The 24460-nt window shown below is 40.9% G+C and overlaps 1 protein-coding gene across 6 annotated transcripts in view; it reads left to right on the top strand.

The window, feature by feature from the left end:
• Nucleotides 1–24460, top strand: part of RPGRIP1L (RPGRIP1 like) — a 72453-nt gene that overhangs the window by 46434 nt on the left and 1559 nt on the right. For 5 of the 6 annotated variants that reach the window (XM_035119297.3, XM_088671943.1, XM_035119298.3 and 2 more), the window contains exons 23-25: nucleotides 5532–5715; nucleotides 17490–17574; nucleotides 22674–22807. In XM_035119297.3, coding sequence (XP_034975188.3) covers nucleotides 5532–5715; nucleotides 17490–17574; nucleotides 22674–22807 — 403 coding nt within the window. The remainder of the gene's footprint in view (nucleotides 1–5531; nucleotides 5716–17489; nucleotides 17575–22673; nucleotides 22808–24460) is intronic. The other variant, XR_015950517.1, reaches the window with a different exon arrangement.

Consider the following 24460-nt stretch of genomic DNA (forward strand, 5'->3'; position numbering starts at 1 on the left):
AAAACTTTGGATGGTTCTTTATGAATATTTCATACATTTGAATAATCAGAAGTTAACATTATCAATTTGATGTATAATACATTGATTAAAAGCCTTGTTACAGGCCCTCGAAATAGACATCAGAACTGGAAAATTTGCATTTTCTTTGGCGAAGTCTAAAAAAGAAATAAAATAAAATTAACAATTGCTTGCTCTCATCTCCACCTCTGCACTTGATCATTTTGAGTAATACTATAGCTTTCAATTATCACAATAAAATTTAACTGCTGTCAGCTCCCAAGTTATCTTCAAATGTGCCCACAAGGCAAATCTTAGCAAAACCAATTTATTCCGTGGTGGTCTCATTTTCCTCTAGGTGTGTTTACATCTTTTCTCCTTCATTATAGATAGTCTTTGTGTGCTTTTCTTGCACTAATAGCAGTTTAGTGAAAACTGTCATAATCACTTTCCTTAAATTAAGATCTTAGGGTTCTTAATTAATTTGGACATTCGGCATTCTTTAAAGAGCACAAGCCAGGCTTTCCAGGTGGCTGTGTTTCTGCAGAGCACCATATGTTGTAAAAAAAAAAAGAAGAAGACACTAAGTTAAATTGGGGGTCCTGGAAGAGAAAAGAAAAAAGCTAGCTTTTGTTTTTGGGGTTTTCTAATATATGTATTTTTAGACTTTATAACTACCCGGTCCACCTGGGCTAGATCATGAGCTTCAGAGGAATTCTTTTTTTTTTTTTATGCGCTCATGAACCGCAAGAAAGCATGATTTCTTGGCTTTAACTTTAATTCCCCTCTAATTACGATAAATCAGTGTTTTTTTGTATGCCTCTTTGAAAGCTGTTCAGCTGAAAATGGCTTACAGGGACTGCATTCAGATATGACGCTCAACCATGGTTTAGCGTTATTAGAACGAGCCATGACAAGCCTTTGGGTTCACGCACTCCCTTCTCCTCTGAGTGTGAGGGGAGAAGATTGAATGCTTCCATTTCTAGTTGTGAGTAAACTGCAGTTAGCCATTAGAGCCAAAACTCAGGGAAACGGTGGCTTACTCTAATTGTGGTTAAGTCAAAGAAAGCAAGATCAGACCATCCTTTCAGATCCAGAACAAGCCACATTTTCCTGAGTTCAGGAAGGGGTAAAGCATGTGGAAAAAGGCTGTGTCTCTGGCTCCATTCCTGGTGATGCAGTTTTCCACTACCCATCCGCACGTTAGCATGGGCATCCATGGGGAGCACTTGGTGTGTAGATCTGCTATATGCATAGCCTTCCCCAGATCACTCAGGGTTCCAGGGGCCAAGAAAAGGCTACATGCATTGGTGTGAAGACTTCCCTGCCTCAGGCATCAACTGTAATGCATGGTTGGCAGAGCCAAGAGCCGCCATGCTTTATTGGTGGCAGGGCCTACAATGCCATTTCTCTTTACCTCATGAGCTGTGGAGGAGAGGGAACCTAGGGGAAACCATCTCACCAGGGGACTGTCTTGTAATGTTAATTTGGTTTAGTGTGATTTCTAAACTAGTCCAAATTCTGAAAACGCAGTGGTACCTCGGTTTTCGAACGTCTCCATTGCCAAACATTTTGCTTTTCAGATGGTGTAAACCCGGAAGTCAATGCTTCGGTTTTCAAACACACCTCGGAAGTCGAACATGCCACACAGCTTCCGCTGAGTGCAAGATCCAGTTTGCAACCAATTTGTTTTTGTGACTGTCCGCCTAGGTTTTCAAATGTTTCAGAACTTGGTCTTCCAGAACGCATTACGTTCGAAAACCAAGGTACCACTGCAACAATATTGAGTTGCATCCAACCAAGTTCTGTTCATGGTAGGCCCGCTGAAATTCTAAGTTAGTCATTCCCACCCATTTCAGTGGGCCTACTTTAAATAGAACTAACATTGGCTACAGCCCATTGACGTTTTGGGCCTACCCAGGGGTTCTGTATGTTGTCCTATGTTCACACAGCAGGGAATCTGATACCGGCTCGTTATTTCCTGCATTGACTGGAAGTACCTCTCCAGGTTTGCAGGCTGGGGGTTCTTTCCCTACCTTCCATGGGGATTGAACCTGAGACCTTTTGCACTCTTCCACCAAGCTACCGTCTCTCCCTTGCAACAGCAGCCCTCACCTCAGTACTCCCTTTAGCTCAGGGTGGGCAATCTGTGGTCCTGCAGAAATTGTTGTACTATAGCTCCCATCATCCGTAACTGTTGCAGCGCTGGCTGGGGCTGATGAGTGTTAGAAGTTCAGCAACATATGCAAGGTCACAGGTTGCCCACTCCCCACCTTCAAGGACCATCCTTCAGCATTCTGGAAGTGCAGTCCTCTTTTTCAGATGTCTCCAAAAAGACGCTAAGCCTCATGCTCAATGTTTATCATACAGATTTCTTTGTTGGGCCATACCATCCAGCCCTGTGAATTTATATGCCTTGCCCATTCCTGTTGCAAGCCATTTCTTTCCTTAATATAAAACAAGTGTACTGATTATTTTCTCCATCAAACATTATAAAGGGTCTCCTTTACATCCATAACTCCGACATTTGGACTTCATTTGTTGACGGCCGTCTCAGCATGAGCCGGTTTTGACAGTCGAGTTAAATATTTGGAGGGGAATGACTCTGAATTTCACTTAAAAATACCCCTAATATATCTGTACAATAGAAGGCGAAAGGAGTTGTTTCCGAAGTAAAATTAGACAATAGAGGCAATTTCATTTTTTATGCATGTGAATGTAGAGTGCTTGAGGTTATTAGTTGAAACTGAGTAACCTTTCCAGGCTTTCATCTCTTTCTTTTCAAATTTGAATATGAAAAGCATATTCAAGTCAAAGACCATCACTTTAATGACATTTGGCAGTCATTTGATTTATTAGGTTTTTAGAAAAAAAATTCCTTTAAATATTTCATCATACTATGCTAATCCTAGTAATATTGCCAGCTGAAGCCATGTACCTGTATTAGCGGAGACAGAATGGTGTGGAATTTTCTCTGTCATCCTAGTAAAATTTCCATGAATCTACTGAATAATAAAACAACCTTATTGAAATATTCAGATTTGGGTTTTTAGTTAAAGTGTCTTAGGATACATAATAAAAGAAAATGTCTTTTGAAAAAAAAGGTGGGGGTAAAGTTACTTCATCAAATATTGAAAGAGGTTGACAGGAATGAATATTGTTCTTTATTAAGGACGCTCATTTATTTATTTTTTATTTACAGTGGGGTACTCAAGCTTTCAATTGATTAATTATAGAATATATTTTCTGAAAAACGCATCGACAATTGCCATGTTGAGCTTGAATATTGTATTGATTTGCAATTTGAACGCCAGCCCTCTAGAAAGCTGATCTCCCTTTCTTGTTATTCTAATTCTGTAATTATTACTGCGAGGTTAGTGATTTGAATTTACAACCAAAAGCCTTCAAATTCCACACACAGGAGAAATAGTCTTTAATGTAGAGAGGGAGCCATAAAGAGAAAAGTTAAGCAGAACTTGACAGCTGAGATCTACAAGGTGCTAGGTTTGCTCTTTGAAGAGCAGAATCTCATGCTTTGAATGTTCTTCTGTGTAGCCTAATTTTGAAATCACAGTGGTTATGCATTCTTTGAAACCATTGACTTATTCAGGAAAATGTTTGTGTGCTGCCCTATTAGCATTTGACATGAAAACCCTTCCCAAATAAGGGTGCAGTGCCTTTCAAACCTTAAACACACTTGTATACTCATAGGTCACAGTCCCATTCTACATTTAAAGTGCCTGGCTTCCCCCAAAGAATCTTAGGAGCTCACAAAACTGCAATTCGCAGCACCCTTAACAAATCTCATAATTATTTTGGAAAAACCATGTGCGTTTATATGTCTGTTAAATGTACTTTAAAAGCAAGGATTGGTCATGACCATAGATGCTTTGCTTTGGCAGTTTTGACATGTAGGGAAATCACCATGAAGTTACTTTTCCCTTTCATCTTTGCATGGTGAAATCATTTTTAAATGCTTCCCCTTATGGTAAAATGGACATTTTTCTTCATCTTGGAAAAACCTTGGGTTTGTTTGTATTCAGCTTAAGTTCTGGATACATTGACCCATTGGGTTTACTCTGAGTAGAGCTAACATTGTTGTGACCCTTGCAGTCCCATCACATTTCATGCTGCACTAAAGGGACATTGGTATTTGTGGCAGGAAAATCTGTTACTGTGCAGGAGAGATCCATGCCTCCAAAAGTTTGGGCTTGTGACTGACACACCAAGTTTTGGATGCAGTTCTCAAATACTTGGTGATTGCATGCTTGAATTTGCAGGCCTTCCCAGCACATTTAATGTGTGCATGGATGCATTTTCACCCCATGAAAATTCTAAAGGAAAGTTGCCTTGTGGCATATTTTTGGCACATCAAAAGGGTTTGAATGAATGAATGAAACTTTATTTGCATCAGCCATCGGCCATAGCAACAATAGAACATTGCGATATACACAAAACAAAATAAAAAGTTGATTATATAAAACACAGTTTAGGATTTGCAAGTAACATTCAACCATTGTTTAGTGTTTAGCCTTTGTAAGCATGAACAAACCATTGGGCTCCATCACTCGCCCCACCTCCCACACAGCCAGGAGGAGGAATGAATTTATTTATACATTTTATTTCACAGAATGTGCAGACTGCCTAATCATAAAAGCCTCTAAGCAAAATACACAATACACATTAACATTATCAATAAAGTACAGCTACAAATAACTATTCAGTAATCCATTGTTTGAAGTTGGCTTCTTTTGCAACTCAGTATTTTAAAACCATGAATTTGTACAGGAATTGAGGGAAATGAAATTGAATCATGGCTTATTCCTCCTCCCAGCCTTGTGGGAGGGGGAGCACTTAATTCCAAGGCTTTGCTGCGACTCTCAGAGGCTTGTGTGCGTAGTGGAAAGCCATAGTTTAGCATTACATACAAACCAGGGCTTAGTTTCTGTTGCACGGACAAACCTTGGGCCTGTGTGCCCCCCTCTCCTAGTTCAGCACAGCAGCAAGATCAGAAGCTCCCACTTGCAACTAACCACAGATTATCATTTTACCTGAATCAGGATGTTCTTGCTTTAGACTGTGGTTTGTCCAAACAAGCCAAGATCAAACTCTACTTTCTGATCCTGACTTGTTCAAATAAATCATAGTTAAAACTAATGGCACTTCCCGGTTAAGATTAAGCAACACTTGTGAGTTGAGAACAGTACATGTGGCCCAGAAAAGTGTCTTTGCGATGTGAAGCAACAACTTGCATCAATGCATGTTAAAGGTTCCAGGATCAATCCTCAACCATAATCAGCAGCAGGGCTGGCAAAAAGTTTTTCCAGCATAAAATATAAATCTATAGGTCTGTTGCAATGACAGTGTTAACTACAAATCCCAGTGCATCAGGACCTCATTGTCTCTCTGTCATAAACTATCAGTCATGTTTTATCATCCAAAACATCTGGTGTGATGTGCAAGTTTGTTGTGACATTTTGGCATTGCAAGAAGTATATACTCTGCTACTTTTTCTTTCTTTCTTTTTGTCATAGTCTGGTGAAAAAATCCGGATTGAAATAGTATCCCTCAGTCTAACGGAATCCCAGGTTGCAATGGATGACACAATAAAACGCCTGTTTGTAGAGTGCAAGTTCTCCAACTTCCCAGCAGATGAAACCCCAGTGTCACTTCCTAAACCGAGAAGGGGACAACGGGTCTACTACAATTATAGCCATGGTATGTGCTCATTAAGTATTATTCTGTTATGTTTCCAAGTCACCAGTGGTGTGGCTTCTTTTAAAATGATTCCAGTTTGAATATTAGCAGGTAGGCATTTGGTAAGTTATGCTTCAACTTTCATAAGTAAGGCCCATCAGGCCAAGCTTCCATCTCTTCTAGGATCCTGCTTCCTGGAGTGGCCAAACAGTTGCCATCAGGTAGCTTGCAAGTGCCTCTCACAGAAGTGACTTGGTGTGAGGTCTAGTGCCCAGGAGCCAAGCCACTAATTGCTCAGAGGGTCAAGCTAGTGGATTAGTGGATCATCAGAAAAATAAGCAGGTTGGTCTGCAGACAAGTGATTTTTTCCCCTCTCTAGACGGAGGAGCCAATCCAGAATCAGCAGCGAGGATCCAATGAGATCCAATTGGCTTCTTCCATATCACCCTTCTGGGCTGGAAGCTGTAGCAGCATTCCCAGCTGTAGTGGTTGTTTTCTCAGCTTACAAGCTGCCATGGTGTTGCAGGGACTAAGACTCTTCAAGACCCCTGAAACCTTATACTTGGTTGATTAAAGCAAGGATAGGCAAAACATAACCTATTGTCCACTTCAAAAGTGGTTAACAGGGTGCTCTCTAGATATAGCTGGACTGTGTCTTCCCTCAACTCCAGCTAGCATTGCCAGGAATAATGGGCTGTAGTTCAATAACATCTCGAGTTAACCACCCCTGTTCTACATGCTCTCATCCAAGGTACAGAAGTGTATTGCAGGAAGAACACCAGTTTTCATTAGGCTTGTTTAAAGGGGGAAATTTCTAACAATTGTTCCAGGGATCGTTTTAAAAATAGGATAGCAAAAATTGATTAAATTAGAAACTAGGCAAAGGGGGGGGAACCTCACTAATAAGTAATTTTCACAATTTTAGAAGAGGCTTTCCTCATATTTTCCAATATGAATTCTATAGGAAATATTCTATAAGAAATAAGCAGAACTGGTCCACCAGTGAATGAATGAAGTTTCACAATGTTCACAAGAATCATATCCAACTTGCATTACTTTGGACTTTAATTGTGATTGAATATCACCCAGGATTTAAAAAATAGCACTGACAAGGCAAACAAATGGAGGAGCATCAAACGCTCAACCCTGCTTCAATTCAGTGGTGCTTGTCGGGAATCAGCGCTTGGCAGATTCTACCCCCAATCATTTTTATACATAACACTAGAGTGTCGCGTATAAGCAGATGAATGCTGTTTGTTATGCCAAGCTGTAATAAATTTTGATGGCACATTGTCATGCAGTAAAATACAGAAAACATCTGTGGATTCGTTAATCCCCAGGATTTCACAAAATCCAGCATTCAGACATTCCCCATTAGAAAGCTTAGAGTTAAAACTTGCACTTATCCTTGGTACAGAGCGTACTGTTCTAAGTGATGTAGCTAATCAGGAACTCATCCAGTTGTTGGTGTCAGTAACTGCTGTTATTTGAGAGTGATCTTATCTAGTCTGTATGTTTTCTGTGTCAGAAGGCTGAAGTTGGGAGTGAAATTATGTTAGCAGCCAACTTGGTTTATTATTATGGCATTCATTTTCCATATAAAAAGTGCTCTTTGTGACTTCATTATTCCCCCCCCCCAATCCTGGGCTTCAAAATTTATTGCGCAGCAATTCAGACTTGAAAGCTGGAATGCACCCACTCAGCTTTATTAAAACTTTTAATCCCAAAAAGAAACATCCCACATTTTAATTCTAGCAATTTGAACATATTATTTGAACTGATGTCAGGCGGTTCTTTTTAACGTATTATTTTTTTAAGAAGGAAAAGACAGTTCATATCGCTTCCATGGCAAAACCAGGACTCACATTCAAGCTTTAAAGCAAGTCAACTTCTTTACACTATTCCCCTGTTCCAAGTGTCCTGCTACAGGTTTGACATCTCCACCTGTTACTGAGTGGTCTAGGTTGTCCTTTGCCTGTATATGCCAGTCAGCATCCACTTGTCAGATTTTTTCTCTAGCACAGAAAAGCAAACCCCACCCTTACGTCACATGCCTAGGGGGCAGGACTGTGCATTAGAAATGGAAAAAGAGTTCTGAAGCCATTGATGGGGAATCTGTGCCTCCCCTCTGCCCAAAGCTGCTAGGCTCCAACTCCCATCAGCCCCAACCAGTGGGAACTGGAGGGCCAGAGGTTCCCCCAACCCATTTTAAACTATTTGGTTGTGTCATATTCTTTTTATGCTGAACCCCATCTGTGAGGCAGCCTGAGGGTTCTGTTTGCTGCACATTCAGGCATATACGGTAGCTAGGAGTACATCATCCACTCTTCCTCTTGGGAAACATTTTTTGCTGTAATTGCCACAAAGCTATAACTCGCCACTAATTTCCAACATGGTTGCTTTGTTCTTCCTAGAGAATTGCTTAAATAACTGGCCATCTAATTTCTCTTTAGTGCCAGCTTTTCTGGTAAGGGAACAGCATATCAAGGAAGTGCCCTAATGAATTTGCTGTTTGATAATGTCAGTGAGAAAGCCAATAATCTAATAGTAATGAAGTCAGAATGTGTGTGTTTACTATAGCTTTACTCCATTTCTTATTCATGCCTAATTAGATTTGGGTATGTAGAATATTAGGGGTTAATTGAATATTTTCTTTAATAAAACTGAGATTTACATGATTGGCGAAGGAAGTGTACTTTGAGCTTAGAGGGAAACTAGCAGTCCCCTAGATTTTGCATGGAAAAAATGACGATAAATCCAGATGTAATTTGAGAAATCATTATTTCTTGGTAAATAATACATTCTTTTTATTGAGTTCTCATTATACTTATATCTTAGCACTGTGACTGGCTTTAAAAAAAACTGCTTTACATCCTAGCTGAGACAAAGAGATCTTTTGGAATTCTGGCATAATAAGCAACACCTAATGTAATGATTTAGTGCTCTCAATTCCTCAAGCCTGTGTTTTTAAAATATATATAGGTAGAAGCAAGGTAGTCTTACAATTAATAAATTAAATCTTATTGTTATACTACGATGGAGCCAAGTGGTGTTTTGGTTCTTCTTATGTGGATCAATCTATCCATGTAAAGAACTATATATAGCTCTGTGTTAAGTGAATTTAGGGAAAGATGGAAAGGGTTCAACTATCTAACATCTATTCTCCTTCATATTTAAATGTCCTGCTGAAAGTGATGTAAATCTGCCAGTCCCATATCCAAACAGTCCTTCTCCATCTTGGTTCCCTCCAGAAGTTTCGAACTACAACTCATATCTGCCCCCGGCAGCACAGATGTGCTACCTGGGGATGATGAGAGTGCTAATCCAAAACATCTGGAACGCATCAGACTGGGGAAGGTTGATGTATAAGGACAGTTAAGTCCTTATGACAGTTGTATGTCAGATGTATGACAGTTAAGTCATACAGAGAAAGGGGAAATAAATTTGAACACTTCGTAACCATACACTATATACACACCCACACTGAGTTTAAACCCCTTCCCTATGTAATTCTCCTGATCTAGGTCTTAGACATGTCCCCAAGCCAGCCCTGTATCTAGGAGGTTTGTTGCCCCAAGCTCAAGTTGAGATATCACTACCACTAGACCCTATCTTCTGCTCTTTCTGGCAAGTGGCCATCTCCAGCTGTACCCCAGTAGGTTCCTCCAAACATCCTTCACAATTTCATAGGAGTACAGCTGCTGTTACCTCCAGCCAGCATGGTCTATGGCCAGGGGTGATGGGCACCATGTTGGTGTATGTTGGTTTCAGTATCAGATCCCTGGGGTAGAGCAGGGATAGCCAGCTTGGTGCTCTCCGAATGCTGATGGGCTACAGTTTTAATCATCCCTGAACATTGGCCACTGGGGCTGATGGGAGCTGCTGTCCAACAACATCTGAATAATACCAGGTTGGCTGCCCCAGGATAGGGCCTCAATGTGGGTCAGTTTTAAAATAACTTGATCTGCTAGCGGTGAAAATAGGAAAGCAATAGTAAGCAGGCGAGTGTCATGCTCATGTTTTCAAACTCAACCGAGTGATGATTCTAACTTTAAGGGGGAAATATTGTAGATGCAAGCAAACTGACCTTATACTTTCCTCTAACTCAAAATAGATAGTTACACCGTTGGGGTCGACTCTTAATTTCACCTTGACAAAATGATTTTTTTTCCCCAGACAAGGCCACCATAATTGAAATAACAAAGATTAAGTTCAGTTGATAGACACTGATAACAAGGAAATAGCATTTATATTTCATAGGGCTGAGAGAATATTGCCATGAGAATGCTGAGAAGGCAAGAAAGGGGCCTGGAAATAAGATTAATGATCGAGGGCCTAAAGAATGTTATCTTGGCTGTATATAAACCTGCTTGGGAATTGACAATAGAAAGGGGCAAGATTAATGAAATCTTCCAAAGTTTTTTTTATGAGACCTATATAGATCAGAAGCCTTTGGCTCTGTGGAGTGAGTAGTTGATTATTTGGACAAATTGTAGTTACCTGAGGCAAGGCGAGAGAAGGGGGGGCGGTAAGAGAGAATTGATGTCTAGATGCACTTTGGATTCTGAATAGGATGATAGAGGAAAGGAACTTTCCATGTTCGCAACACAGAAAATTCTTTTTAAGTTCTCTCTCTCTCTCACTCTCTCTCTCTCTCTCTCTCTCTCACACACACACACACACACATATGTTTGGGACCTGTTTCAGAACAAGGGACAGAAGCACATCCCCAGTGAACAGATTTTGGCACATCTGTACTATTCTGAGACCATGTCAGCATTCAGGTTTAGAGAGAAGTGTCTTTCTAACCTTCATGGCTGTAGAAAGCAAAATGCTGAAAGGTCCAGAAATCAGGACACCAGTCAAATCAATCACACCGTCACAATGTTTTCCAGCATCCCTTCAGATCAAATACTGCTTGATTGCCCAAATTATCCTAGTTTATAGGTTAGTTTGAAAGGCATTGGCTGCATTCAGAATATTTTATTCCAGCTTAAGATGCCACCTACTTCCTTGACACAGGGCCCCTTTTCGAGCTGCAGTTAAACCAGGAAACTCTAATTAACCGTAGTTTCCTCTTTTATCTGACGTGGGAAATTATGGTTACCAGCTTCGGAACTAGCCAGGCTATTAAACTGACTTCAGACCATGGTTTAATATATTGGTTTGTTCTGAAGCTGGTAGCCATAGTTCCTTGCTTTGAAAGAAATGAGAAACTAGGTTTAATTTAAGACTTACTGCTTTATGCCACAAAATGGGGTGCTTGTGCAGGTGAAAGACACATTCATATCTTATTAAGCTTTGAGATACGTTTCCCTGAATATGGAGAGTGTGGTGGTAAGAAATAGAGAGACCTGGCATCAGTAGGTTCACTTGGGTAACTAGTAGGGAGACTCCAGGGGTTTGATGGGGGAGCCTTGGATAGAGCATTCCACCTACTCACTTACATGATTCTTGTTTCCCATTCATCTGTTGGTTTCCTACGTACTGAGAGAGCAATGGGCAAGGGTGGTAGGGATCTTGCCATAAGATCTTTGGCTCATGAGAACATAAGAAGAGCCTGCCAGAAAAGGCCAATGGCCCATCATAGATGAGCACCCCATTCTCATTGTGGCCTATGGGAAGCCCACAAGCCATAGCTGCCAAGTTATCCCTTTTTTAAAGGGATTTTCCCTTATGCTGAATAGGCTTCCTCACGAGAAAAGGGAAAACTTGGCAGCTATGCCACAAGCAGGATCCGAGTACAGTGGACCCTTGTTCCTGCACTCTGTCGAAAGCCGTGTCAGACGTTTGGCTTCTGAAAAATGTCCGGAAACCGGAACACTTGTTTACTGGTTTTGGGCGTTCAGGAGCCAAAACGTCTGAGTACCAAGGCGTTCAAAAACCAGGGTATGACTACTACAACATTCTCTCTCCCACTTGTGATTCCCAGCAACGGGTATTCAGAGACTTGTTAGCTCCAACAGTACATCTTTTGCTCAGTATGCCCTCCAATATCCATGGGCCCTTAAATATTAAACCCTTTCAGGGCTTAGAGCAGATCTCTCCCTGATACTGTATAAGGCTCCACGCTCCCCACCCCACCACCCCCCAAAAAACCAAGTTTCCTGTAGATTTTTTTTTAAATTATAGTTTTCCATGTTTGTGCCTTCTTGCTTTGGTTCTTAATCTAGACATTCGTGTTCCGGGAAGCTTTAAAACTGGTGAAATGAGAATTGTTGTATTTTGCTTTTCAAAGAAGCGGGAGCATGTAATACTTCGCAGAAGAGATCAGAAGTATAGCACATAAGATTTAGTGTGCAGTGTGTAGGGAGGAAAGGAATTTTCTTCATCTGACTTTTGTTAAGCAGTACAGTGTGATTCCTCAATATTATCCCTATTCCAAGTTAGTGGGTGGCAGCCTTATGGGAATTTGGATGAGAGTGGTCGTTGGGAGCAGGCACAAATATTTTCTCTGCTTAAAATATTTATATCCAGAGTACAAACCATAGTTCTTGAGGAAGCTTACAACATTAAAAAAACAAACTAACACAGAACAGCATGTAACAATACATCGTAAAAACAAGTAAAATATGTCATAAAAACACAGAGCAAAAAGTAGCAATATGTCATAAAAGCAAACATCAGCATAATAATACCAAGAAACTCCCCACAGATTAAAAAGAATACAAAACCCGAGATTAATCAACCACTTAAAAACCATTAAAAGCCTGGGTAGTCATAGCAATATAGTACTCAACATTTGGCCTTGTAAGGTAACTCGGCACTATTATCCCCCATAGGACAGAGGCCAACAGAGAGTTGCTTCCCTAAGGCTACTTAATGGTTTCATTGCAGAGGCAAAGTTTGAAATAGAGACGTCTTCATATGTGCCCCAGTCTGCCCTCATTTACCCATAGCTGGTGTCCCCAAAATCCTGTATCCACAATGTTTTATTTATTTATTTAACAACTTTAACAAATAGAAAAGAGAGAGAAAATATGAGCTCACATTAATGATAATGACATAACAGGCTAATTAATACTAATTTAAGGATATGATAAACCATAATATATCAATAATATAATAATATTATTCCATTAATAATTGAAGAAAGAAAACATGAGCTCAAACTATAGATTAAGAACAAGAAACACCTTTATATTTAAATTCATCCGAAAGCACAAAAAGGGTTTAAACGGCTCAGTTAAAACTAACAAAGGTGAAGCCAGTTTAACTTCTCTAGAGAATGGATTCCATGGTAAAGATTCTACCACAGAAAAGATCCTGTCCTTATCTCCCTATCCACCTCAATTATCTCCAACAACTTTTGGTCAGGAGTCTGGGGCCGAGATAAAATTTGGTTGGCATCTCTGGTCCTCAAGCCAACAAGAGCTTATATTAATAATACAGTGACCATCAGTCAACATCCACCTCAGTTTTAAACATGTAAGTTGATATGTGTCCTGATAGATATCCAAACAAAATTGACATTTATAAGAAATAGGCTTAAACGTTGCAAGGGCAGTAAGGTCCTCAGGCCATTGCATAATATATGTTGGGTGTTTCGTCCTTCCAGGCTCGAAGTTTAAGTCTCTTGGCTCCCACAACCCCCTCTTCGTGTCGTGCTGTAAGTCCCATACAAGATGAATATAATTTAAAAGTGCGTGAACATCTGCAGATAACAAGGATTTATCCAATACAAAATTAATGCGGACAGTAGCTTCAGACAAAAAGGGAAATATCACTGGACATGCCCGCTGCATTCTTATCAATTATTTCCCCATAGTATCTGTAAAATCCAGCTCATAAAAATTTGTCTTAATGCTTACATTTGTAACTTCATGTACGTTCCTGTGATACTGGAAGATGCTCCAAACCGGTGTCCACATTCGTAACCTGACTGAAGGATTTTCGTTTTTTATTATTTTATTTGGGATATAAAGAGATGAATGTCAGGCTGTAGCTTTCCCCACTCTGCTGGTCTAAAAGTCTTTCTTATTGCCTGTTCTGGCAGGAGAGGGGGATTAAATTACTGGGGCTGTCAGAAAGGACAAGCGCTCTGCCATACATTATCGCTATCACTGACTTTCACTGGGCAAAAGAAAGAAACCACCGTAAATCCCCTCCATTGCGAAGCAATAAAAGCCACTGGCTTTCACAGTCGTGACTGCCAGGGCCATTAACAGGAAATGACAACTGTGTGGCATTCTTAGATGCTGCCTGTATCTCTTCTGACAGTGTGAGCATAAACCTGCCAGCAATATGACAATTGGATCACATGACTTCCATTCCGGCTTTCATTGTTGATTTTCCTTAGGATGCATGGAAAGAGGCAGTTAGTTCTTCCCCCACCCGGTTCTCTTCCCCCACTCCCCAAATTATTCCCTTTAAAAATAGTGTTACACAAGTTTAACGTACCATAGGTTAACTTTTCACATGTCTTCTGTTCTCATAGCTAATTTCACAAACTGGTATTTAAAAAGCTATTTATTTATTTATTTTTGCGTTCCTTTTACAAGGCAAATTTAAATAAAGAGTTAACTGGATATATAGGCAATTATGGGAATGCCTCAGATTAATTGTCCCAGTATTTCTATTTTGTACCACACCATTTGATTTATTGCACTTAATGTATTTGTATATTTATTTTTTAACTGCATTGAACTTTTTAGGAAAAGTGGGTGATAAATGTTTTAAATAAATAAGAGATGTGCTCCATCCAGCAGTCTATTGCAGATCTGAGTACTCCAGTTGAACACACAGAACATCCCCTCCTGCTTTTACCCAGAAAAGCTTTCCCTTTCATTTTGAGAGGGAGCGCGCCATTACATGCAGCTGAATTGCAATTAAGAAATAAGCCAACATGCACAGGAATTTGATCTGTGTATCTGCATGCATGCATGGTTCTGGATTGGAATAGTGGGGTGGAATCTGCATGGATCCTTTTAGGCCAAGCCAGCCCTATTCCATAAGCCATCACATGAATAATAGTAGTAGTAGTAGTAGTAGTAGTAATAGTAGTAGTAGTAGTAATAATAATAATAATAATAATAATAATAATACTTTTTACCCCGCCCATCGGACTGGGTCTCCCCAGCCACTCTGGGCGGCTTCCAACAGAAGGTTAAAAATACATTAAAACATCAGTTATTAAATACTTCCCTAAACAGGGCTGCCTTCAGATATCTTCTAAATGTCAGATAGTTGTTTATTTCTTTGATATCTGATGGGAGGGCATTCCACAGGGCGGGCGCCACTACCAAGAAGGCCCTGTAACTTTGCTTCTCGCAGTGAGGGAACTGCCAGAAGGCCCTCGGCGCTGGACCTCAGTGCCTGGGCTGAATGATGGGGGTGGAGACACTCCTTCAGCTATACTGGGCCGAGGCTGTTTAGGGCTTTAAAGGTCAGCAGCAACACTTTGGATTGTGCTTGGAAATATACTGGGAGCCAGTGAAGATCCTTTAGGACTAGTGTTAAATAGTCCCGGCAACCACTCCCAGTCACCAGTCTAGCTGCCGCATTCTGGATTAGTTGTAGTTTCCGGGTCACCTTCAAAGGTAACCCCACAGAGAGCGCATTGCAGTAGTCCAAGCAGGAGATAACTAGAGCATGCACCACTCTGACGAGACAGTCTGCGGGTAGGTAAGGGCTCAGCCTGCATACCAGATGGAGCTGGTAGACAGCTGCCCTGGACACAGAATTGACCTGTGCCACCATTGAAAGCTGTGAGTCCAATAACCAGCAGATGTCTTGTAAGTGTTTGGGAGGAATTCAACACAGCATTAATAAGATTGCTCTGTCAGTGCAAGCATTTCTGCCTGCCTGATGGAAGGATCTCCCCTCCAGGTGCTATTCTAGAATTTCTCCCATGCCACCACTGAGCCAATCGGGGCAGATGAGGTGGGAAGCCCCATTGCACTAGCAAAAGTCATTGTGTGGGCTTCTGATGGTTGGACCCATGAGTTGAACCAGTCTCTTATGTCTGTGCCCCAAAAGAAATGCCCCCTATGCAAAAAGGGGGGCATTTCCACTGCTTTCCTGTGCTTCCTGTTCCATGTTCTATATTTACAGTTAGGAAGTGCTTCCTTACCTTTAGATCAATGTGCTTCCCTGTAGTTCAAGGACAGTGTTTTTCCTAGTACCACTTGCTGGGGAGCAACAGTGGAATCTACCTGCCCTGCTTCAAAAGGTGGGTCACTTGGAGAATGTCTTCAAAGACAAGGTAACTCAAATGTGGGAGCCAGTGTTTTACACTCAGTACCTTGCATCAAGAGTGCTCCAGGAAACAGATAATAAACAAATGGAAATGGTTGATATAGTACATTATTTATTGCACTGCCTACCATATACCCATCGCAGAAAAAAATATATGGTTATCTTGTGTCACAGTGTGAGTGGAGATGGGTGAGCAATACAGGTAATAGTAACTGACTTATTTTCTGATGAATGCGAGTATATATCCTTTCAAGTTGCACTGTTTCCAATTGCTGCAAAGAAAATCCAGCTGCAAATCTTGAACCAAACGCCAGTGCTTTGTAGAAGGTGGCTTGATAATTTGACCCAGTTAAATCTAGGAGTAATCCTAGAAAGTTTTAAGTTTTTTTTAATTTTGATTACATTTTGAACAGAGAGTCTATTTATCCATGTTTTATGTCCATGCTGATAGGGATTTTACTGTATTTGCAGTAGCCTATGGCTACAAGCATTAAGTATTTATTAGATGTGGGTGGGGGGAATCCCCCTCTTTACCACATTTCAACCAACTCTGTGATATGCACAGCTGAGCAGTTAAATGTATTTAAGACTCAACAAAATCATTATAAGGGCCCTCAGACAAAAGGATTCTAATCCCACAGGTATTTCTACATTTTGCTTTCCTTTTCTAAAAGTAGATACTTCTCTGGATTATGTAGCATTATGTCTACTTTCTGTTCATCTACACTACACTTTCTTATTTATAAAATTTGCAGTTTAGTGGGTTCTGGTTTTTAATTCTATTCCTCAAAGCAGGGCATTAAGAACTATCCCACAATCCTTTCCTTCAGTGTGAGGGGGAGAAATTGAGTACAGTAAAAGGATTTACTTACCCTCATCAAAGGATGCATATGATAACAACTTATACAGAAGCAGACCTTTGGTACATTTAAACATTTGGTACATTCTACTCCAGCTGAAATGAGCTCTCTTACTTAAAATGTTGGGTTAAGGCAACCTTCCCCAGTCTTGGGCCTCCAGATGTTGGACTACAACCCACATCATCCCCAGCCAGCATGATGGGAGTAATAGTCCAAAAACATATGGGGACTCAAGGTTGGGGAAGACTAGGTTAAGGGGGCTTTCCCAGCCCAATGAACCTGGGGGCTTCTGCTCCCCAACTCAGCTGTGATCCTTCAGCGTTGTCCAGAATGAAAGAAAAATAAAATAGAATCATGTCACATCATAATATACAGTCATCTAAGCCATAAACAGGAACTGTTCATCATGGACATTGGCTGAAGGAATATTTGAATACAGGTGTGTTCCCATGTAGTGAGAATTTATACCACTGAAATTTCATAGTGATTGGATACCTGCCTTATCCAATGGACCCCTGTTCATCAAAAAGAAAATAGCGTTACTATAGAGTCTGTAGCCATTTTTTGCCTTACCATGTCATTCCTCTCCACAGCTGGGCTTTGTGGGGTGATACCTGTTTCGATGACTTAAAATGAAAGGAAGTTACCTTGAAAGCACGTGACTAGCAAAGCAAATTGTGTTCATTTCGTTCATTGCAAGTAATCGCAGACATTGCCATTTCCTGTTGCGTTTTTCAGTAATACATGTGGACCAGGCAAACAACAAAGCGAAGCACGATTTCCTCAAGGCCATGCTTCGAGGATCAGAACCCAGCCCCGGAAGGTAAATTTTGCAGCAGAATGGGTTTATCACATTTCCATGTGATAAATGCTACATGTTTCTTTCAAGGGTACATGATGTCACATAGTAGCACCTGAATTTTATTTATTATTTATCATTTTCATCCCCCCCCAAAAAAACAAACAGAAAAGAACAACAAGCACAATATGTACCATTTTTTTCCCTTCTACAGGACAGTCATTCTCCTTGTAGAGGAGTAATTGATCCATGCCGTTTTGATTGTGGTTCAGAATAGCTGCTGGTTCAGGTAGAAGTATAAGGGCTGCCAGTCAGCCTTTTGCACACTTAAGTTATCCATATATAGACAGATAAGGAGTGCAGACCTGAGGGTAGTACTTGGCAATAAGACGGTAGTCTTTGTTTTCTCCATTTTACTTTAAAATTGAGCTTCATATGTTGGCTGGTGCACAATTTTTTAATGGAATCCGACAGGAAGTGCCATAAAGTGATCCCTTAAGAGCAGGCATGTATCACATCTAAAGCACTTTGAAGTTCAGAAAGATTTTTCTTTTCTTTTTTCATTTCTGCAAACAAGGAAAGGACTTCCAGATTTACTGCATACATTAGTAAGATGGATAACATGCTGGTGCGAGCAGAACTCCAAATAAAGTTACAGATTTCCCAATAGTGCCATATTCTGTGTCCCGATCGTTGTTTCACAGGACTAATTTGAGTCTAATGACTAAGCAAGATCTTTTGCTCAAATGCTGAAATTCCACAAACATTGGCATGCTGCCTCTGTACAATCATTGTTCAAGGTTAAGTCCATGTCATTCCAAGGGTAGAAGATTAAATCCTTTCCCACTGAAATCTTTCGAAAGCCCATGCATGAACGCGAGATAGATAACCTTTTCCTCGTGTTCTGAAATGATTCTCCTCACCTTCAAGTCTCCAGGGAAAGTCCACAGATTCTTCAGGAAGCAAATACCATTGCTCAACCATTCACCTTATGTCACAACCAGCAGTTAGTAATGCTCAAGTCTCATTTATTTCAGTAGGAATCCAATACACATAATTGTGGGCATGTGTTGGATTCATTTCCTATACATGCTCACAATTATACTCTGTCCTGGGGTTACATTATGAAGGGCAAGTTATAATTTCTTAAAATACATTTTTTTAAAAAAAATAATTCAGATTGTATATAATTTCAAAATACAGTGTGCTAACTTGTCATTCAGATCCATTCCTGCTTTATAGCAGGCTCACTAGAAACATGTTTCCCTTACTGCTGACATCTTAATCATGTGGAATTGGTGTACATATTCCATCACCATGCTTCAAACATGCTTTTTACCATCTAGAATTAGGTTGAAGGAACTAGATCTATCTTGATCCAATTTGTCTTGTTGGAGATTCTTCATCACTCTCTTGTGATTGTCCTTCTTGAATTATATAGGGTAGCTCAGTAGCAGAGCATATGCTTTGCATGCATATTCATGTTCAATCTCTGGCCTCTCCAGTTAAAAGGATATCAAGTACCTTCTCTGAGCAAGACCCTAGCAAGCTCCTGCCAATCAGAATACATGGTACTAAGCTGGGTGGCTGAGTCATCTGAGTCACCATAGGTTGTGCTTATCAGCTCTTGCCTTATGGTAGCCAGAAATGGACACCGTACTTCAAATGAGATCTCATGAGTAGATTCTGTTCCAAACCATATAAATCTGTACCATGCCCTCATTGCAAACAAGATGCTCACTTCTTGTTCAGTTGCATTTAGTCATTCATTTTGAAATCCCTACCCTCTTCCTAGAAATCTGGTTTTTGACCCTTGCAGTTAAAGGTACTGTTCCATGTGCATTTCAAAAGTGTGGCGCATCGGCAGTAAATAGCAATTCATGCCCTGCTGTGGCATCATAATTACCATAATGCCATGACTGGCACAACCAGCTTTCTACGTGGATCACTTGCATATCAAGCCAGGACGTCTCCTTCTGTGGGAAATTAGTATGCCAGCTCAGCACGTGGCCGAACACACACGTCCACATCCACACAAAAAGCCATCTGCATCTGCTACAGTATCCGCAAAAGGCTTCCGCCACATGGAAGCGTTTTCCAGAAGTTACCATCCCACCTCCAGAACATCAGAAGCAAGCCTTGCCGTCTGGGCAGGCTCATCCATAAAGCCTCCTCACTCTCATTCCACCTTTTAGAAGTTGGGCCATCAGGAAGGGAGATGTAGCCCTCGAATGCACAGACGCAGCACATTTTGAAGTTGGCGTATTGCTCCCTCGGCACATGTTTCCTATCACAATGCCTTATATAATAATAATAATACCAGAACTTTTTTTCTCATTTGAAACAGGAACTAAACTTTAAAGTTTAGGAAACCAGAGGACCCAGGATAAAAATATCATTCCAAATTGGCTGCACATGGTCTAGCCATAGCGATAGGATAAATCAGTGATAACGGAAATGAGGACTAAAATTGCGTAACTTGAACACTGAACCCATACTTCTCCAAAGGCCTCCCCTCCTCAATCTCTCAGCAGTAGGGGCAAGGGGGACTGTAACAATATTGGTCTATTATCTGTTTGAAAGGAGTGCAGAAAGTTTGGAACTCTTGAAATGTGTCCTATTAATGCAGAGTTTTAGTAAGATGATAAGAAGCGCACATCGGAACCAAACCACCCACCCAGATTTTATCTTTCAAACCCTTTGATTTAAATCTGAGATGGCTAACCTGTGGCACTTCCGTTGTTATTCAGCTACAGCTCTCATCAGCCCCAGCCAATAGGAATTATGGAAGTTTTAGGCCAACAGCATCTAGAGGAAGTTTGCCATCCCTGGTTTAAAGGCTCTTCCCACAGACAAATCAAGTTACAGTGCATCCCTATACCTCTTCACTGCAAAGTAAGCCCCACTGAGTACAGTGAAACTTTCACCTGGCATAAAATATTTAATATTTTAATAAATTAATTTAACATTTGGTGGCCTTTAAGCCAGCAAGGGTTTCTCTAAGCCTAACACCCCGAAGAGTGAAATGAAGGGGGAAAGAATGAGATGTTGGTTTTGTTGGAGCAGTTAACACAGGTAACAAGCGCACTCACAGAAAATCTCACAGAACAGGGTTCGATCAATAGTAATAACCCCACTTTAACCCACTGATATTTCATGAAATGAAACCTGGATTTGGCTTCAGTCCTGTCTTATGTAGAAAGGTGCTTCCCCTTACCATTCCCATTTTGATCCTTTAGAAGCGAATGAGTTTTCTAAAGCAGCATCTACAGTATCAACAGTGGGATTAATTCTCACTGACGTTGATGTTTTCATAGATGTCATTTCTTGACATACGCAGCATACTTTGACTGTCTACAAAGCCAACATTCTGTGGTCTGGCTAGACCTCCCGATTGTGGCATTGATGAAGGTGCCAGGGAAAGTTAACAAGTTACATGTGTCTCTATGGTTTGTACTCTTCTGTGTTTTCAAGTAAACAAACGCAGGCGAACATAGCAGGAGGAGGTAGCGGGAAGTAGGCTATTTGTCTGCTCCTTAAAGGATAATGTACTTTTAAATTTGCCCCAAATAGTATATTAGTTTTATTCTGTATCCTGACTTAAGCGAATGTCGCATTCCAAAGGACAGTTCGTTCCAATTCTTTGTACTTAAGTGGATAATTTTATTGGCAGAACTTACAGCGCGTCTTAGCATTGTGACTAAGATACTTTATGCTATGAGGAATGCGTACAGCTAGAGGACAGTCTCATATTTTACATATGTGTTTGAAAGCTCTGTTTAAGATCATGGGATCTTCTCTTGCTGACAAAAGGTTTTTGTGGTGTGGGGGTTTTTTGAGAGAGAGAAAGACAGAGAGAACAATAGAGATACAGAGGGAAAGTTGTCTCCATGTGTACATATTAAAAAATATAAATACAATTAAAGCCAGGACTCACAGTGCCATACTTTCTGCAACTTAACCTTGTTGCATGTTCTTGGAAGGCCACATAGTTGTTGTAATTTCCTGTGAACTTTCTGGTGAAAGAAGGGCACTGCGGCCACCACAGGCCCTGGCCGTGTCCCTGATTTTTGCTCTTTGAACAGCAGAACCATGTGGCCTGTCACAAAGGGGCTTGACACTCAGGGTTTCTTAAAAGAAGAAAGAAAACATTTGCCACGCAGCATGTCAAACTGCTCTTCTTGACCTTCAAATCCAAAACCTGCAGTTCCTTGCATCCTCACCATCGGCTGCAGACCTCTGAATCCATTGGACGGCACTGGGACAGGATTCAAAGAGCTACTTGTCCAAGTTTGTCCAAGGCCTTTACGGAGCCAAGTGGGATTTTTTGCCTCTATATCCATTTCACCCACACCAACGCAATGTTGCATCATCAGCTGCTTTTGAAACTCCCTTGAGTGATGGTTTGTCATTCAGCAGAGGAGTGGGGTGGCGGGTGCTTTAGAAACACAAATCCCGAAGCTGCCTTGAGCATATACATAAGCATATGCTTAGGGAAGGACTGTTGCTCAATGGTTATAGCATTTACTTTGCACACAGAAGGTCCCAGGTTCAGTCCCCAGCATCTCCAGGTAAGGCTTGAAAACATCCCTCTCCGAAACCCTGGAGAAGCATTTCCAGCCACTGTGGACCATACTGAGCTAGACGAGTGCAATGGCATGACTCGATATTAGGCAGATTCCTATATTCCTATGCTCTTTGCATCCTGGTACTTCACTGAGTGTGGTGGGAACCTCTCAAAAGTGTTGTAGCCCTTATAAAACAGGAGGAACAGAGCAAGGACATAGGAAGCTGGTCTAAAGCTGTGCACGATGATCTCAAAATGAGACTGCAGCCTAGTTTCCTGCTGAAAATGCCATACACACCTTGGGCTGCCAATTGCCCCCAAATGTGCTATTTACTGCAAATGGCACTCTGGATAGGAAATAGCCACAGGCAGCAATTTCTGGCAAGAAACTGGTGGATTGGAGCCCCGTGGCTGCTTTCTCTTTAAGCACCCAGTTCTTAAAAGTGTGAATAATATGCAATTGACCCTGAGATTCTCCAATGGAAGTTAAAACTGAAATACCAAAAATAAATATATGAGTTTATTACGCCCCCTTTTTTCTTCTTCTTCTTCTCAGCATACGATTTACAGTAGTAAGTGACCCTCCAGAGGATGAGCAAGATCTTGAGTGTGAAGATATTGGCTTTGCATACATCAGTCTAATGGAGATATTTCGGAAAGGGCAAGACGTCATTGACCAAGACATCAACAGTGAGTTTCAGGGCATTTTCTCTTTAGTTTTACTTTCTCACAGCTCTGAGGATTGTATCCAATGCTAGTTCTACTTAGAGGAGACCCACATACATTAATGAACCTTAAGTTATTCAGGTTCATGTACATTTGTGAGTCTACTCTGAGTAGCACTGGCTATAACCCTCAGTTCCCAAATTTTTCCCAGGTTTGTTTGGGCTTCCACCCACCGCCTGCTTGGAGAGGTGGAATTTTTATCAGGTAGTCCTACCAAAAGAAAGATACCCTGTTTCTCATATTTTAAGACATACCCATAAAATAAGCCATAGCAGGATTTTTAAGCATTCAAGGAATATAAGCCATACCCTGAAAATAAGTCATAGTGATAGGCGCAGCAGCAATGCCGGCCGCGGCAGGAGGAGGAGGAAAAAAATAAGACATCCCTTGAAAATAAGCCATAGTGTGTTTTTTTTTTGAGGAAAAAATAAATATAAGACGTGTCTTATAATATGAGAAACATGGTAGCAAAGAAGACCCAAGTCACTTTGCATTCCATGTGCAAAACACAGCCACTGCAGAGTGTTCCCTACCGTACCTGAGCAGAGGCCATGTGACACATACAACTCTATCTGTTCCAAGCCCCTCATCACCTGTTGACTGAGGCAGCCACTCTACCTAATGATAGAGCTGGCCCAGATAAATATTTTTGTAAAAGTGGATTTTGGGTTGTGGCAGTTCTTGGAGTGCTGCCCCAGACCTCATAAGTGAAATATAGTTATAAAAGGTGTATTAGCGGCTGAAGGTATTTGGGCAGAGTTTACTTCAATTCCTAAAACAAGACAGAACCCAGCATCTCCCTTACATCTTAGGTACATTCTTCTGAACCAGACATCAAGCATTTGTTCTTGAACTGGTCATCTTAGGTCACAACTAGATTGTTGTTTTGGTTGTTTATCCTGGATTTTGTCCGTATCTTTGCAACAGCTCAGTTAGGTTAGGGCTGAGAGATGAGTGACTGGCCCTGTTTTACCCAGTGAAGCGATGTGAAAACTTGAACGTGGATCTCTCTGCACCATGCTGGTTTTCTGTGTGATTGAAGACATGTGTTTTAGAAGATCCAGCTTTCATATTCTGGATTGTAAACCAAAATTAAGGCAGTTTTCCATTTGGGATACGCTGGGAAACTGGTTTAATAAACAGCAATGGAAGTACTGAGCTGCGGGTAGAGGGAAAGGATTAGGATGGAGGACATAGGCATAGGGCTCCGTTTTAGTCCAATAAACCATGGTTTATTACGTCAAGATTGTTACAGCTACCCTAAATTCCCAGGATGATAAGGTAAATCTTGGACAGTCATTAACCTATTAGTCACGGAGAGGGACCATGTCAGGCCAATTTGGAATGTCTTTTTTAAATGTAGTGTAATCTACCTAGGAAGAGCTCTCTCTTGTGCAGGAGAGCAGGTTTCATCTTCCTCCACCATAAGAAGGTGATGGCAGTGGTCCTTCATCTATGTGTTTGTAGTTGGCGAGAACCCAGGACTTTCCACAACTCGTATCTCCTTCTACCTGTGTTAAACGTATACTCCGCATCTGGAGATGTGGTTAGCTCATGGTCTCAAAAGAGCAACTGACTGCGGTTCTCAGATGCACTTACTTGAAATGGCCAAGAGTT

This window comes from Zootoca vivipara, chromosome 6, assembly GCF_965207765.1.
Source record: "Zootoca vivipara chromosome 6, rZooViv2.hap1.1, whole genome shotgun sequence".
NCBI lineage: Eukaryota > Metazoa > Chordata > Lepidosauria > Squamata > Lacertidae > Zootoca > Zootoca vivipara.